Raw genomic sequence first — 18,178 nt, 5'->3', positions numbered from 1 at the left:
GTAGATTTCTAATATCTGTATCACCTTTGATTGATTCCTTCATGGCTTCATGTTGCTAGAAAAGTGTTAAGTGTGTACTGACAGATTTCTCTCTGAAGTGTTTCCAACCTGCTCAATGTGACTTCCTTAAATCCCTGAACTTTAATGGTTCCTCAGGTCTGTTGGATTAGTAGGAGGTGTTCAAATCTGGAACACAGACAGATGTAAAAACACCTGTTCTGGGTTTTTACTAAATTATCCAAATAGTTTGTTGAAAAAGGCTCCAGATGGCAGATTTATTTATTTTTTTGACACCTGCAGCTGATTCACTATTTAAGAAGCTTAACATTAATCCAACATGACTGAAGTTTAAAAAAAAAAAATCTATCACACACAGAATTACTTTAAAAGTCTGATTTTTCAAAATTGAATTCAACACCAGACCAGATAAGTTGAGAGAGCGGGGTGTTGAGGGTGTTGAAGGGACTGAAGGTGATTCGGTGTGTTTAGTAGACTGACCGGGATAAAATTAGTAGAGTGATGCTGGATTTGTGTGGTTTGGCTGACACTCTATCCACTCTAAGCTGACACAGGAACGCCAAACACACAAGAGGACTGCTGTCCTGTGACACCGAAAACAAGTAGTCTGCTGTCAGCATGTCCCAAACATAAATCACACTAATGGATAATGAAGTGTGGCCTGCAGACTAAATAATCTTTAAATTAACCATTAATCTGTACCGTCACCAGTATATATTATCTGAGTCTAGGACATACTTATAGGCTTTTGTAATGTAATTACATTATTATTAAAGGAAGTGTGCAGTTAGAATGTGTGAACAGTAACAATGACTATAGTGCTGCATTAGACACATTAGAGTTTTTTATGTAATTTACAATTTCTGACTGCAATCTACACTTATGAGAAAAAAAAAATATTAATATAGAATATAACCTATTCTAGGTCACTTTCTATACCTTTTTTCCCCATATTAGGCAAACACTAGTAGCTCAGGTGGGGGAGTAATATAAGAGGAGAGAATGATTAGCCAAATTTACAATCTTTGAATTATTAAAAAAGTTATATAGATAAACAGGTGTAGCATATGATAGCTAGTTTGCACAATAACATACAGCACTGAGTGAAAAGCTCATACTCACATTTTCATCCATACTGAAAGGCAGCAGCTCAGGTGCAGTAAAACAAGAGGAAATAACAGTTAGTAAGATAAAGTTGATCTATTGAACGAGTGATAATATATGTGTTAAAACGAGTAGCATATGTAGCTAGTTTACACAATGATATATATTACTTTCTCTGTCATTGTATCATAGCCTATTCAAGGTCACTTACTTTACCAGTAAGAGGCTCGTACTTATCTTTTTTTCCCATATCATTCCTGTTTTACACCTTAAATTGGTTGCCTGTCAGTTTCTGTATTGACTTTAAAGCATTTCATGGTTTGGCATCAGCCTACTAGTCTGACATGCTTGCGATGTATGAACCAGGACGGCCTCTCAGGTCCTCTCTCTCTCTATTTTTATACAGTCTATGGATCCTCTGGCACGAGTCTTTTAGTTGTTCCAAAGTGCAGGACAAAAACTTTTGGTGAGGCAGCTGTTAGTTTTTATGCTTCAAGCTGCTGGAACAGTTTAAGGAACTCAGAACAGCTCCAAGTGTTCATATCTTCAAACTTGGGTATTATGTCTTTTATTTAATCATTTATTTTATTGTATTGATCTTTTAAAATGTTTATTTCCCTACTATCTAGATACATTTCTATCTTATTTACAGATAGCTTGATTTATTGTGTTGATTATTGATTTATGCATTTGTTTCTTTAAAAAGTTGAACGGAGGCAATAAATGGAAAACTGAATTGCATTTCTCTGTCACATGAACTCTTTTATTTGAGGCTCTGAAGCTGCCAACTATTCCTACACCCTGACACCAACACCTGCATTCAGAGAAAATATACTTCATCATCCTTTACCTGTTTTATATAGTTATTTTCTTATTTTTATATTTCTTTTTCGTGTGCATTCATCTCAAGTTGTGTTTACTTTGTTTACATTTGTTCTGTCTTATTATCAGCTCGTCAGTCACCTGTAAAGCACCTTGAGTTGCACTAACCTGTATGAAAGGTGCTATACAAATACAGTTTGATTGATTGATTGCATGCCCATGAGATGCTTTATATAATATACAGTTTTTTTTATGTTTTGTCAGGTTATGGTTGTGGTTTTTGGATGTATGTGCACTAAGGAAACACTAAGAAAAATGCATTTTGTGTTTAGACTTGTCAGTTTAGAGCTCTAGGTAGAGTAATGTATTTTCCAACACATTAGAGGGCGGTATTACACCTCAAAGTTTATTGTCAACCTGCGTTTACAAATCAGAAGAAGAAAAAGAAGAAGAAGCCTCCCTCCGCCTCCCTGGATGTACTGTATACCGCACCGAGCAGGGGTGACTGATAAATAAATATTGTACAAATATCACACAGAAAGATTGTCCACGCATTTATCAGTTTTGCACAATGAGCGGGATACCGGGGACTGCTGTCGTCCAGGTCACCAACCTGTCCTCGGCGGTGAGCAGCGAGCAGATGCGCACACTGTTCGGTTTCCTGGGAGACATCGAGGAGCTGCGGCTCTACCCGCCCGAGTAAGAGCGACCTCCCCCCGGCGTAGCTTGCCAGGCAACAGCGCGGATTCGCGGCCTTCCTGCGGTCCACATAAACACTCATTTTAAGACGGTCGCGGTTATCATTAACAACTAACCCCTCTCTATTCTGCTTTGTTTTCTCTTTCACAGCAATGCCCCTCTGTCTTTCTCCTCCAAAGTGTGTTATATAAAGTACCGAGACCCTTCCAGTGTTGGTGTGGCGCAACATCTCACCAATACTGTTTTTATTGACAGAGCTTTGATAGTAGTGCCATGTGCGGAAGGTGAGTGTAGCCTGTTTCTTTTAAACACATTAAAAAATGAAATGTCTCACTTGTCTCGGTGGACTTGCTATGTCCTTGCTCCCTTTAAATTCAACCGTTTGGCGTTTTGGTTGAATCTGGGTTGTTTTTTTTTGTTTTTTTAACTCACATGGATAATTGGCAATTTGTGCCATTGACTAGTTCTGAATTTAGCTTTTTTTATTATTATTATTTGACACAGGTGACGGGTTGTATCACCTTACTTTTAAACATTAGCTAGCTAATTTCTCATAGCACCCAGCCAGGGTGTCTGTTTGGTGTCACAAAGGTGGTTTATACAGATCACATTGCAGCTATGTTGAATGTTTTTTTAAGCTTCAAAACATTGAATTATTCAGGTTTACCTCACTGTAAACACTGGGTTCACTGGAACATGTAGCTTGTGTATTTTCCATTTGAAAAAAATCCCCCCAAAAAACTGCCATTATTTGTTACTTGTATCATGGAAATTACAATATAAATCCATGTCAGCACAGCTAACTTAAACCCTTTTCTCTTTTTTTTATTTTTGGTGCTCCTTTTCTTTAAATTTCCCTCCCCTTTGGTGCCACTGTTGTTCCCTTGTGTACAGTCAAAAAAAAAAAAAAAAAAAAAAATGATATCACCTCTAACTTGATGCTTTTTGTCCACGTGACTTGGTGCTGGATGGCTACTGAGTTTATTAATTTGGTTTTGTATGTTTTTTCTGTGTGATTATGTGTGCATATCAGATGACTAGACTGGCCCAGCTGTTACACTACACTAGCCTGAGTCAGGCATTGTTTTCCAAGCCACTATCCCCGATCGGGCCAACGCAGCCTTCAAGGGGGAATGTGACCAGGAGAATAGCCCGCTGAACCTTCCAAGATGGACACCTTGTCTCTTTTTATTTATTTTTCTTTTCTTTTTTGGTTTGTTTCCTTTCATACTTTCCCATGTTGTCCACTCTCTACTGTCTCTATCTAGAAACTACAGTATTGCTTATCTCTAGCGTTGTGTTTTATATTTGTTATTTTGGTTTGTTGTTTTGATTATTGTCCAACCCCCCACCCCCCTCTCTCTTTTCTGCTACAGCTGCAGCTTGTGTGTGATTGAATTCTGTCCAGGTTGCTACGGCATACCGGTGGGATGTGTATCACACATGGGATGCTAGGAGGATCACTAACACTTTACTCTCTTGTCTCCTACTCCTGTTGACGTAGTGAGGGGTTAGTCATTCTGAAAGTGAGACCCAGTAATGAAAACTCATTTGAACTTAGCATCTTTTTAATCTTTTCTTATTTGCACTTTTGATCTGTGCTGAAGTTTGTAGTGAAAATGCAAGATTTGAGTGAGTTTAACCTCACAGTAGTACAATGAAGCTCTGATATGGATGTGTTTTTTTTTTAGTATTTTATAATAACATGATCCATTTTAACATCATTTTCTCTTGGAAATTCGTGACACATGCATTTAATGCTTCCCGTCGTTATTTGTTTTTGAAAACCTGTCGCATCAAACAAATGGTAATTCATGCTCAGAGCCTCCAGCTATAGTGAAGTGAATTTATAGTTATTTTGTCTCTTTTTTTTTTTGGTCTTAATTTATCCCTCTCTCTCCTATAAGAAAGCAACAGATTATAATCCAGAGTGGAATGAGCAAAAATTCCTAATCCGTTGTTTTTACAGCTAAGTCTTGGCTAACATTTCCTACAGTTCTTAAAATTGTTGTTCTTTTCTGTATCTGATGTTCTGTGTGCTATTAGTGATGCAGCCATTGGGGTTGTCTTGTGTTGCACATCTTTCCAACACTGCGAAATGAGCGCGCCCCCCCTCCCCCCCAAGGAAAAGCGCCCATGCTTGATATCGTATGGTTCATGACCAATATGTTTCCAGTACAGGTGACCCATGCATCAAAGTGTTGACTCATTCTCTGCATTGTTTTTTTTTTTGTTTTGTTTTGCTTTTTTTTTTTTTTGATCTATGAAAAGAGAACAAGGACAAACCCTTTTGTTTGTGAAAAGTTAAAGAAAAAAATCTTTGCAGTTTATTGACAATAATAACTGAGATTGATTTGAGAAGGATAATTTTTTATAAAAACCAGAGTTAAGGTGCTCGGTCTCCAGTATACCATGGGTAGACAGTAGAAGACGTGTAGGCTGTATGGGGAAGTGTATGCTCTCTTTCTCTCTAGAATACAGTGGGCTAATTGTGCAGACATAGAGGAGACAGAGAGAATAGAGTCTCTCTATTGCCTTCACTAATATCCGCTTCTGTTCTGCAGGGAAGATCCCAGAAGAGGCCAAGGCTTTGTCACTGTTGGCACCTGCTACCCCAGTGCCCAGTCTGATTCCTGGCGGGGGACTGCTACCTATTCCTACTCCAGCTCCACTTCAGAATGTGAGTCAGCATCTTGCGGTTCGCTCGTTTTCTTGGCTGTCATGCAACTTAAATATAACATGATTATATATGTGTATGTGTGTGTGTGTGTTTGACACCTGCAGCTGAACCTTCCCATAGTGAACCGGCTATCAGCTAGTCTCGACCCCGCGGCGTCAGCCCACTCCCAGCCCCCCCTCATGGGAAATGTAGATCCCTCAAAAATCGATGAGATCAGGCGGACCGTCTACGTCGGCAACTTGAACTCACAGGTAACGTAATCGATTCTGTATCTGATAAACTGTTAAATGTTCACACGTCGGCTCTTCGGTCCGGTTTGTTCTGGCTGGTGAGAACGCTGTCGATCACTCAGTGGCTCTCTGTCTGCTTTCCAGGAAACTATACTGGGATTTGTTTGTGGTGAGAGCACAATATTGTGTGATAATTGGTATGTAATATTCTTGTGTAGAGCTGCAACGAATAATCGATTAGTTGAAAAGTAATTGCCAGTTGTTTTGATAATCGATTGCTTTGAGTCCACATTCTCTGATTCCAGCTCCTCAAATGTGAATATTTTCTGGTTTCTTTAGTCTTCTGCTACAATAAACTAAATATCGTTGGATTATGGTCTCTTAGTCGGGACAAAAGAAGACATTTGAGGACATTCACCTTGGGCTTTGGAAAACAGTGATCAATATTTTTCACCATTTTCTAACATTTTATAGACCAAACAATTAATCAAGAAAATAACAGACAGATAAGATAACCTTTATTGTTCCCGATTTCATAAACCAAATGATTAACCGAGAAAAGAGCCCTATTCTTGGAAATTCAAAATCTCAACTAAACTAATTAAACAAAATTCCTCTGCTCATTATGCTGTCTGTCACCACAGCTGCCTACTGAGGCTGAAAACAACGCTGGTGAGAGTGAGCCAAAACTTAGTCAGAAGGAGAAACCTGTTTTACATACAAGGAGTCATGCTTTCCGTTGTTGATGTAACCTCAGCAACCATTTCCCCATTCATATTACAGTACAAGATGCCTCATTTCAGTAAGAATACAGTCTCAGCTAGTAAAGCTCATTGCCAGCTATTAGTCCATCAAGTCTTTGCGACCAGTAGAGAAGATAAATAAAGCCCATTAAGTGCTGTTGACCTTTCAGTTAGTGGAACTAACCTTCTCCGTCTGGGACCATGTGGTGCTGATGATAACAGGTCCCTAAAACTCTTTATCGAATGAGTTAACCGTCAACCAGATTAATTCAAGAAACAAATCTTTTACATTCTGTACCTTAGAAAACCTGCTGTCAGTAAATTTAGGTTCATCTCTCTTTCCTCAGACCACCACTGCAGAGCAGCTGTTGGAGTTCTTCAAGCAGGTGGGAGACGTAAAGTTTGTGCGGATGGCCGGAGACGAGACTCAGCCGACGCGTTTCGCCTTCGTAGAGTTTGTCGAGCAGGACTCCGTCGCCAGAGCCCTGACCTTCAACGGAGTCATGTTTGGCGACAGGCCCCTGAAGTATGTAGCACATTCAAATCCAGCATCAGATATTGTAACTGAAGAAATGTGTCACTTATTTGCTCTTAATAACGTTCTGAAAGAAAGATATTGACTCATGTAATTTCAGTGGTTTATGTCAGTTGATATAGTTTTTTTTATCTTTCAGGGTTAATCATTCCAACAACGCCATAGTAAAACCCCCAGAGCTGACGCCACAGGCTGCTGCTAAGGAGCTAGAAAGTGTGATGAAGAGGGTGAGGGAGGCCCAGTCTACCATCGCTGCTGCCATAGAACCAGGTAGAACATTTTGATCTGTTAACGTCTATCAAGAGTTTTAGTAACACAACACTGAAGAAGCTGCGTCGCGTTCTGACTCCGGGGATCTGCTTGTGCTCTTCTTGCTCTTAGCAGAAACAAAGAAGCGTTCCTCCAGTCGGTCTAGAAGGTCACGCCGGTCACGCTCACGGTCACGCTCCCTTTCACACTCAAGAACGCGGAGGAAAAGGTCCCGTTCGAAACACAGGTGAACAACTAGACCTCTGAAGTCTTTTACATTTCCCCTCGCTGTGATACTGCGATTGTGTCGAATCATCAGTGACTTTTTTTTTTATTTTTCCTCTCTCGATGGTGCAGACCGTCACAGAAGTCATGGCCGAGGAGTGACTCCCACAGTTCCCGAAGTAACCACAAGAGGCGCTCTCGATCCAGAGACAAGAGACACAGCCGTAGTCGCTCAAGGTACGCGGGGAAGCACACGGCATAGAAGGGCGTTCATGATTTGTTTTTCTTTGAAATAAACACCGCTCAGTGCCTCGGTGTCATAAAGGATGTGCAGCTTCATCTGTTTTCATCATTATCTAGAAGACATCTACTCTACTGCGGTGTCACTCTGTTATCTCTGTCCTTGGTAGTAAGGTTCAGCGGGTTCATATTGAGCACAGCGACGGTCTGAATTTGGCTCCTGTTGTCTTTATCTGGCACCAAAAAATGTCTTTCTTACTTATGAATCTTTTAAAGAAATAAGGTCTTGCACACAGCTTTGAATTTTTAATACTTTTCTCGTTGTTTTTTCTTATCCCTAATGGTTAAGGCACACACTACTGCTGCTTTCCCACAAAATAACTCTCCAAAAAGTGTACTAAAGCCAGTTAATGTGTTTATCAGGGGCCACAAAAGGAGGAGTAAGGATCGGTCCAGGAGCCCTCGAAGGAAAGCCAGATCACCCTCACCAAAAAGGTAAATCCAACACATACCCACCCTGTCCAAATATTTTTGATGTTTATAGCTTTCATATGCTTGTCCCATGTCTTTTTATAGGTTTTAAGTGGATTTACGACCATATTTGCTCGGTAAACGTCAAGGATGCGGTGTCTGCACGTTTGCGACTGGTTCTTATTATCGGTTATTTCTTTGGCTTCTTTCAGAAGTAAGAAAGACAGGAGGAGGGAGCGAAGCAGGGAAAGAAGAGATCGCTCCGCATCCAGGAAGAGGAGCCGCAAAGACGAGGACAGGATAAAAAGCAAGGCCAAGCCACTGAAGGTAATAAAGTTTACACTGAAGGAAATCTCATCAAAACAACACTCCCCCGCGCTTATATACACGCCGCTGCCAGACTGCGCTGATCAGTCCCTCATGGTCAAGTAGGCCACTAAAACTGTCACACTGCTTATAATTTAATGATGCTAAAATACTAAAACAACACATTTTCTTCTCCTGGCTGAGGGGGGAAATGAGGTGTCTGGTGATGTTGACAAATTAGAGGAGTAGAGGGAGCTCCCAGCTGTTTTTTCCCCCCTTCTATAGTAGGTAGAAGACATCAGTAGTGACCTTGTTTTAGGGGGTTTTTTTTCTCCTGGTGAGTTTATGGCTGGAAAACATGCTTGCAACCTGCCAGAAGCAATACTTTTGCTAGTGATGCATTATCAATATTCAGCTGATTATTAACAGTTTATAAAGTATAAAACTCCAACTTAATGAAATGAATATGAAGTGTTTTCGCACCTCAACCCACACGAACTCTTCAATGGAATGCAATTAATGAATGACTGGAATAAAACTAGATAAAAAGGCCAAACAAAGTTCAAAAGATTCCACGTAGGTCAGTCACTCAATATGCAGAGCACTTGAAACTAAGCTTAAAATAGTTTCAGTATCTATGTAAAAAGGTTGTAGACTACAAACAGCTTCAGATAGATCACGTAGACAAAGGAAACGGGCCGCTGTGGTCTCAGTGGTGTTTATTAAAGAATATTAGCTGAGGCTGTAACAATTAGTTGACAAATTGATTAGTCATAGACAGAAGATTAATAAGCAACTATTTTGATAATCGAATAATCGTTTCTATCATTTTTCAAGCAAAAAAGGCCAAATATTCTCTGCAGATTTGCTGCTTTTCTTTGTCATATGTGACAGAAAAATTAAAAATCTTTAGGTTTTTACACTGTTGGTCAGACAAAACAAGCAAATTTAAGACTTTAATGCAATGTAATTTTTTTACATTTCACAAACGCAACAATTAATCATTGAATTGATGAAATAAACTGCAGATTTATCAATGAAAATAGCATATATACACATACATATATACATACAGGGGCTTAGCTTAAGTTTAGGTGAAATTTAAGCTTAAATTACATCATTTTAATGTGCAATTCACTGAATGAAAAACAACTTGGACTGTGCTGCATAACAGGTTTCCTGATCTTTGTTCACATGGTTCAATTCTCCTAACTGTATGTGAAATTGAAACCATCTGTACAACAGCAGGGAAAGTATAGATGATGCATTTTTAATGAGCCTCGTGTTCCAATTACACATTCAGGACATTTTTTAATGTTTTAGAGCTGAAATCAGTAAATCCTCAGATCATCACTCGGTACTTTTTGCATTTGTAAAAGCACAAACAGTCAAATTTCAAAAGGTGTGGGTGTACACAGTTTATACAGCTGCCCACATTAACCACCTCCAACCATTAACTATGTGGATACAGCACGTTCAGCTGCTGGATGTTGGCGTATTTCTGTTTTTGAAACCTGCAAACTGCATGAAATACAATAGAAACAGCAGCAGGCTGGATGATAATAATACAAAAGCAGAAAGTCACAGGTTTAACTCCTCCAACTGGTATGAAATCATGTGTGAAAAACCAGTAAATAAACTGCAAACACAAAGCAAGCTGATAGACAGAGAAATATTAACTTTTTCTAGGTCAATAAAGGTTCATGACTTACAGAAAGGGAAACTAAAGGGTAACGAGAACGCTGAGCTTTCAAGTTTCATTAAGAGTCATTAATAACACCATCAGGCACATCATGTTAGGAAAGTAGTTTAAAAACACGCACACACAAAGGTCAACCATTTACTGCATACTGCTGTTAGAAACTGAGTCTAATCAGCAACCATCAGTAATCAATGCAAACACATATATTAGTAGGCTGTAAACCATCAATCAAACCAATAACTAGCAGAAAAGGGTTTACGCCTTTAGTGTTTGCGGGTCAAAATTGACCCATGTTTGAACTCATTAACAAGCACTGAAAAAACACTAATTATGATCCAGTAAAATGTTTTATCTGCTAAGTGACTTATTATTCATCAATAATATAATAATATAATAATATAATATATATATATATATATATATATATATTAGACTTATTTTGATATTTGATGTACCTTAGACCACATTTAACTTACAGTGTACAAATCGTTTTTTAGTTTAAACAATTTATCTATTTTATTGCTTATGATGAACAGAACAGGCAAATAAGACCATGAGATGATCTGATAAACAAAATAAATCCCAAAATAACTTGTGCGTATTGTCTCACACGTTAAAAATGTGCATGCTGCGCCAGGTGTGTGGTGAGACATGAGAAATACATCAAGAGAAAGCCCCAACTTATATACTGCTATACAGCTGGGGAACAGGAAACCTGTGTCTGTGTCTGTTGGTGCGTGTGTGTCTGAATGTCTGTCATAGGTTACGTTTGGGGACAAATTTCAGACTGAAGACCAGTTAATTGAAGACGGCTTGTCCAATTGGGGAAAAATCTGATTTTTGGGTCAGTGGGTAAGGTTATAGCTGGTATAAGTCTCCAGGAAATTAATGTAAGTCTATGTAATGTCCCCTAAAGTGACGTAGGCCAATTTGTGTGTCTGTGTCTGTGTCTGTGTGTCTCTATGGGATGTGAGTCAAAGAGAGATGGTGGGTGGGGGGGCAACATGCCACTCTACACTTGAATTCAAGTCGATATGCTTTCTTGGCATGAAACATAATTTTAATATTATTACATAATATTATTATACTATTTTTATAGGATTTCATTACTATTATTTTTGTTTTGTTGTAATTTTTGTTATTCATGATGGTTTGGCAACATTTACTATGTATTTCTCCGCATAAACAACCCATAATTACTACGGGGTCAAGTTTGACTCATAATTTTTTATTATCATTATTATCAAAATGTGTTTTATTTTATTCAGTAGGCCATTGTAGAAGATGTAATGCAACCTTGTTTTGATCAGAAAAAAATAAAAGTATATTTCACACATCTAAACTTGAAAACGGGTCAAATCTGACCCTAACACAATAGGAGGGTTAAGAAATATGACATTGACAATTCCTTACGTGTCCATAAAAAACACATAACTCAAGAAACACAAGATAAAAGGCGTCATATGTTGACAGTCTTCTTGTCAATTCGGCATCAATATAATCCATAAAGATAAGATGTATTTGTGTACAAACTTTACATTTTGGATTTTGTCGCCTCAACTCGCTACCGGGCTCCGTTGATTAGCTGCACTATTTTAGTGGGAGAAGACGCTGGGAATGAGAGGAGAACCGTTACAGAGATGACATTTTCTCACTAAAAAAATCAGATTTACGCTAAATCAAACACTGATTCATAACATTGTTATTCAATTCACTGTCTAGTGTGTGTGTGTGTGTGTGTGTGTGTGTGTGTGTGTACGTGCTGGAGAGAGTTTGATTTTATCAGAAGGTCATGACTGACTTAAGTCAGCTCTGACTGAGTTTTATGACGACCTTACGCCAAACGATCGAGATGACGCCGCAACTAGCAAAACTAGCAAAACTCTCATGATTTTATTCCGACGTTGGAAATTTGTCTGACAGTCTTGACAGTGAAATGGTTTGAAAAGTCGTTTGGTGTGAGGCTGGCATAAGGCAGAACTGAAAGAGAAATTAAACTGGTAAAACAAAAATATTTGGAGGGATTTTTTTAAATTTTCTTCAACTTATTTGAGAAAGTCTGTATGCCCGTACATTTCCAGCAGAGCAGAGAGAGATCCCCCCCCCCCCCCCCCAGCAGTTCAGTCAGAAGAAACATCCTGCCCCATCATTTCCTAGATGTCTTGAGTTTTATACAATCTACATAATTTACTACGTGTGCGTGTGACTCATACTGTATATCAATAAATCTGAACATCTTAGTAAAGACACATCATTTCCGAGTGCATTTCTGAATGCACCTGACCCCTTTTACCAAATATGGACATGTTTCTCTGTTAATACGATATTGGGAGCTCCTTCATGTTCATATGTGGTTAACGCCTATTAAACCACAGTTATTGTTTCCATTCAGATCTGAACCTGTGAATGTGAGTTACTAAGGGTGCGCTGATCTGAGGGGAAAAAAATGCAATTCAACTCAACGTGCCTTTCTAAAAAATATAGTTAAAGGAATAGTGTGACCTTTTTTTTTGCATTCTGGCTGAGAGTTAAAAGAGAGGATTTATTATTTTCATGTCTGTATGATAAATATGAAGCTACAGTCAGCAGCTGGTTAGCTTAGCTTAGCATAAAGACTGGAAACCAGCTGGCCTTGTTTTAGAAAATGATGAAAAATATCAATCAATGTTTCCCAAAGCTGAAGATGCAACTTAAAATGTCTTGTTTTGTCCCGACCAACAGACCCAAACCCAAAGATATTTAGTTTACTATCATAGAGGATTAAATAAACCAGAAGATATTTATATTTATTTATATATATATTTCTTAAAAAAGTGATTAATCGATTATCAAAATAGTCGGCGATTAGTTTTCCGTCATTCGACTAATCATTGCAGCTATAGGATGAATACTGATGATTATGCTGTTGAGAATGTGGTCTTACAGTTAGAAAAAGTTTGAAAAATCTTTATTCTACAGTGTCCTATCACAATTCCATTAAAAATGTTATCAAAAAACACAATAACTTCTAGATATCTAACATCAGAAATCTTAATTTCTGACTGGATGCGTGTCGGCACATCTCCACTTCCCTGTCCTCAACAGATCCCCCCCCCCCAGTAACCTGTTTTTCTTGCTGAACGCATGAAAGTTTACACTTCTTTTCGTGCATGAGTATCAAACCACATGAATGCTGACGTACATCAGGAAGTTTACCATAAAGATCTCACGAGATTAATGAAATAAGATGACACATCTGAGACTTATCACACTTCATCTTAACTGAACAAATGTCCTCAGAAACAACCACAATCTTGCAAAATAATTTTTCGATGTTGCACTGCACATTCTTTACAGTCTTGTTACGCACGTAAGTTCACAGAGATTGAAATGATACTCAACCCAAAATCTTCTGAGTGTTAAACATTCTGTAGACTTGGAAAAAAAATGTTTCATTTCTTCATTTTAGTAGATTGAATTTAGTCGGTTATAATTGTTTTCAATGGTGACCTGTTTTCATTATGGAAAAAAGTATTAAAACATCCATAGAGAAACCATATTACACTACTGTAGCTTGATGAATCCCTCCAATGTCCATCAACTACTGTTTGTCTACAATACTCCTTTTCCACAAATAACTGACAAATAAAACATGCAAAACCTCAGGCCAGCACTATAAAGATAGTCAAATAACCACTTAGACTTAGACCACTTAAAACTAGACAAATCTGCATCTGCATTTCCATCTCAAAGATAGTGTAATGGTAAGAGGAATTGTTGTTGTGCTAAACATATTTCAGTATAATCCAATGAATATGATAGAATGGCATCCAATTAGAATAAATGCAATTTAACTAATGGATTACCATCATAATCAAACTACTCAAGAAGTTCAAAGGTTGCCCTGAAAATGTGAAAAATAAGACCAGTTTCTAATCTTCCCTTCCTCACAAAAATACTAGTCAGTTACTGGATGACTGGATCGTCTCAGTTATTATTTTAGCTTCTTCTCTGCCGCCTCATGAAAAGCACCTGAGCTGTCACTTTGATATTCCTGTCAAATATTTCAATAGTGTCTCATTTGAACGACGTGTTGTTATCTCAGGTGGAAAGGGACTACAACAGGGAAGAAAAGGACGACTACGAAAGCGACAGAGAAGACTCGGCCACACCGAGCGAGGACATGACGTCATCACCCTTCACCCAGCACAACGGCAGCTACAAGCATCACCACGAGGAGGACGCGTCGGTGGGCGCTAACAGCACCAAGTGACTATTATGACAACATGGAGACAAGCCTTTGTTCCATCAGATCTTCTCAACACTCAGCGTGTGCGTATACGTGCATCAACACCGGATAAACACTTACAATAGGGTGTTGTCTTCATCATCTCCTGTTTGAACAACATGATTTTTTTAAAACTTCCTGTTGATGAAGTGTATTCTTGATCACATAGATCCTGTAATTCAACAAATTTTTCATTATCCAACCTGAAGGGCAAGTGAGCATTTGGTACAGCAGTTTCCTGCCAGCGCAGGTCAGATGAAGGTATCAGGATTTGCACAGGATGCACATAATAAGGCTGTCATATTAGATTTCATAACATTATACAGGTGGTATTGTGTCCACTTCCTGTATGTGTTAATTGCTTGAACAACACAAACCATTGTCTTGTCTTTATAAAGATTTATTTCTGCTAAAGCCCAGCAGATTAGAAACCAATCGCAGAGTCTGTCACCGTAGAATCAAGTCTGTCTCCATTCCCAAGACCTCCAGAGCTATCTCAGAAAAGTCATAATGGCAGAGGCAGGCACAAGTCCCACAGGGAGGACAGAGTTTCATTTCTCGAGCAATTTGATTTTAACTGTAGGTTTGTCCCTCCATTGGATATTTAAATTTCTTTTCAAGTCCTCCAGACCGAGACATCTTGATCAGACACTTCCTCCATAGTCCAAAATAACTCTTAAGTTTATCAGAGTTTATGTCATACTGTAGTATTTATACCATTTCCTTTAAAAATGTTTTGTCTTAATATTGCAAATAGCAATATGCAGCAACAGCTGCAGTAATAAATGTATTATAAATTATGCCTCATCTATTTGTGAGATTGGATTTTAAAATGTTGACTTATGGCTTTGTTGCTATTTGGGCTGCAATTTAAATTATCAATTAAGCTGCTGATTATTTTATCGATTAATCTTTTTATCTATAAAACATGCCATAATTTGTTAGAGTTCATAGTGACGTATTTAAATGTATTTGTTTTATTTGACCAACAGTCCCAAAATTTGAAGATAATCAGTTTATGATCATGTTATGACACAGAAAAGCTTTAAATCCTCATGTTTGAGAAGCTACAGCTAGCAACAAAAACAATTATTTTGATTGTCAAAATAGTTCCAGATTAATTTTAATTGATTAATCAACTAGTTGTTGCAGCTCTAGTTTACATGCAGGGCCTTCATGTCTTAAATAAATAGTATTTACAAAGAAACAGTGGAAAAGTAAGCTTCTCAAATGAATCAGTAGTAACACAAAGGGAAAAAAACACGGAAGTGAGAACTGCATTTATGTATATTTTATATATGTGAATATATATATATATATATATATGCTGGCAGACAGAAAGAACACAAAAAAGGCTTCACCTTCACCTTACTTGTTGCATTTCCTCAAGTAGCATTTCATACAAAGCAGGTTCTGTATGGCTGCTGATGGTAAAGTGACATCAGTTTCCGTGGTTAGTGACTAAGTTTTGAACGGCTGAATTACTGTCGATTTTATGAATGTGCTTTTACATTCATTGACTTGAATCATCAGCTACTTATATCACGTTTTCATTCATCTCATAGCTTCTGTCCTCAGAGAGTTCAGTTCTTCCTGGTTGACACTGTTTGTTTGCTTCAGTTGCATTTTGTCAATACACAGACAAAAAAGGGAAAATTCGAATGATTATAATGTAATCCAGAATATTATCGTGTTAGATTCTGTCTCTAGATGTAGCACTTACTACTCACCAGCAGACCAAAAAACGAAGGGTTTAGTTGGCAAACCAATCAAAACAAAGGTACTTACCAACTAAATGTTGTTGATAGTATGACCCTAACTGAAACTGTGAAAATATAATTGCAGCTTCTTGCCTGAGGTCTCCTGGGGTGAAACTATCTTATGCTCAAGCCTTGGTGAGGCTGTGACTGCAACTTCCCATATTCTCTGTACTTGCTTACCAGGTCAACGAGAACTGTACATAACACATTTAATACAGTTTCCTGGGTGAAAGAATTGAATAAGTAACAAAATGAGGGGATTTCTGCGAATGTATTAAATGCTCATTTGCCCTTTTTGCAGTGTTGAAAGATAATGTGAACTACAAGGTCTGTGAAGTGTCCTTTCTTCCCTGTTTTGCACCATTTTTCTCCATCTTCTGGGAACTTTTTTTTGAGTTTCCCCCAAAAATGTACGGTGTTGATTTTATGACTTCAAGTGCTGTAATTAATGAAAATGCAAAATTATACTGTTTCTGTGAACATGTTGCTAAAATATCATAAAAAAGATACATTTCTCATTTGGTCAACATGAATACGTTGCTTTATTGTTTTTACTTTATGGGTGTACATTTACATGCAGAGTGTTTTTTTTTTGTTTGTTTGTTTGTTTGTTTTTTTTTGGTTGTTTTTGTATTTCTGAATACTAGTAGTCAAAACAAGATCACAATGTTCCATTTCCTGTTATTGTTGTAAAGCTGTGAGACAAAAACTATTTACTGTTTTATAGAAATAACACAGGCCTATACTATAAAAATGATGATGTGCAAAATGTCTGTCGGCTCATAATTGCTCGGGAAAGTGAAGCTCGCGCTGGTAGAATAGACGAGGCTGAGCGAGATATACGTCACAGGTCAACAAACTGCTTGCAAGCACAGAAAGGTCAAAAAGTGCCTAGACTAAGATTGTACAGAATATTCTACTAAAATACATAAACTTTGACAGATTCAACCTGAGTTTATTGTTTAGGAATAGCTGAAAGAAATGAAATGTTATATTTAAAGTATTGTCCGCTGTCTTTAGTAATTAAAAGCAGAATAGACTCAACATTCATGAGACTTATGTGGATTTGTCTTTAACTTTTTTTTTTTTTTTTTCATTTTTGGTGTTAAAGCCAGTATTAAGTCATGTGTCAAAAAAAAAAAAAACTTCATACTGGCCTCAGATTGCGATCAGTGTTTATTTAAGTTTCTATCAAAGTGTGTTATATTTTAAAAAAACATGAAGACTTTATGGCTGTCTGCCAAATTCCACTGTAATTACTTTATTGTATTTTTTCTTTTCCTGCTTTTTTTTTTTTTTATATAGTACACAAGGCTTCAGTTTGAAGTGGTGAACTTGTGATAAAGTTTAATACAAAAAGGCATTTCCAACTCAACTGACAGTATGTGAAGAATTTAATTTTTTTATATCCATGTATCCACTACATACGTACTGTAGAAACATGTTTCACACCTGTGGGATTGCTCGCTTGATATCAGCGTTTGGGACTCGATGTAAAGGTTTGGTAACACTGTTTTTGAAGAGCTTTGATGTACGTACGTGATCCTCCTCGATTTATATCTAACAATACATCTGATCTGTTTCCAAAAACACTCAATAAAGAGACTTTTCATTCAGTTCTTCTGTGGCTTTTTTTTTTTGTCATACTGTGAAGTGGAAAATGATTTGCTCCCTAACTAATCAATCAGCCTCCACTTTCCTTTGTTTTGTCTGTCTGGTTTGTATAACTTTAACAAGACTGTCTCAGCTTTGACTTCAGTGTACCATAAGACTCATTCATCCATTTAGCATGTTTTATTTGCTGATGATACTGTATTGTATGTTATATGCATCACTGATCCTAATTAGTTTACTTTGAGGAGTGCCTGGCCCAAGTAAAACACTGACCTCTATATATTCTCAAAAAATACATTAACTGACCTCTACATCCTTAAAAAACATACATTCTTTTATCCCTTTTTTTTTAGCCATGTTTAACGGCATGGCTCCAGACATGGCAGTGCCCGTCTACCACTTTGCTCCCAACTGAAATATCCTAACAGTTATCAGATGGATTGCCTTAAATTTCTGTGTAAACATTCATGGTTTTCACAGAGCGTAAGGAACCAAGCTGGCAGACAAAGGAGA

The 18,178-nt window shown here is 37.7% G+C and overlaps 1 protein-coding gene across 5 annotated transcripts; it reads left to right on the top strand.

Moving 5' to 3' along the window:
- The first annotated feature begins 2,375 nt into the window (after positions 1-2,375).
- Positions 2,376-17,667, top strand: srek1 (splicing regulatory glutamine/lysine-rich protein 1). Of its 5 annotated transcripts, XM_044333290.1 has the most exons (13): positions 2,376-2,643; positions 2,794-2,927; positions 3,677-4,169; positions 4,690-4,824; positions 5,208-5,323; positions 5,428-5,574; positions 6,644-6,822; positions 6,971-7,101; positions 7,213-7,327; positions 7,438-7,542; positions 7,969-8,040; positions 8,229-8,343; positions 14,109-17,667. In XM_044333290.1, exons 4-13 carry the CDS (start codon positions 4,794-4,796, stop codon positions 14,274-14,276), a joined length of 1,179 nt encoding a protein of 392 aa, XP_044189225.1. In that variant the 5' UTR covers positions 2,376-2,643; positions 2,794-2,927; positions 3,677-4,169; positions 4,690-4,793; the 3' UTR covers positions 14,277-17,667. The 5 variants fall into 5 exon arrangements, with proteins under 5 accessions (XP_044189225.1, XP_044189223.1, XP_044189222.1 ...); XM_044333288.1 differs by having other exon boundaries at positions 3,677-4,824; XM_044333287.1 differs by lacking the exons at positions 3,677-4,169; positions 4,690-4,824 and having other exon boundaries at positions 7,216-7,327.
- The last annotated feature ends 511 nt before the right edge of the window (positions 17,668-18,178 follow it).

This window comes from Thunnus albacares, chromosome 18 (genome assembly GCF_914725855.1).
Source record: "Thunnus albacares chromosome 18, fThuAlb1.1, whole genome shotgun sequence".
Lineage (NCBI taxonomy): Eukaryota > Metazoa > Chordata > Actinopteri > Scombriformes > Scombridae > Thunnus > Thunnus albacares.
This window is presented reverse-complemented; position numbering and strand designations above follow the sequence as displayed.

Bases quoted from the DNA above. Each gene is read 5' to 3' on its own strand.
- srek1 (XM_044333286.1), top strand. From the start codon at position 2,516: ATGAGCGGGATACCGGGGACTGCTGTCGTCCAGGTCACCAACCTGTCC. The intron at 7,102-7,212 runs GTAGAACATTTT...TCTTGCTCTTAG, and splicing joins CGCTGCTGCCATAGAACCAG to CAGAAACAAAGAAGCGTTCC. The intron at 7,328-7,437 runs GTGAACAACTAG...TCGATGGTGCAG, and splicing joins AGGTCCCGTTCGAAACACAG to ACCGTCACAGAAGTCATGGC.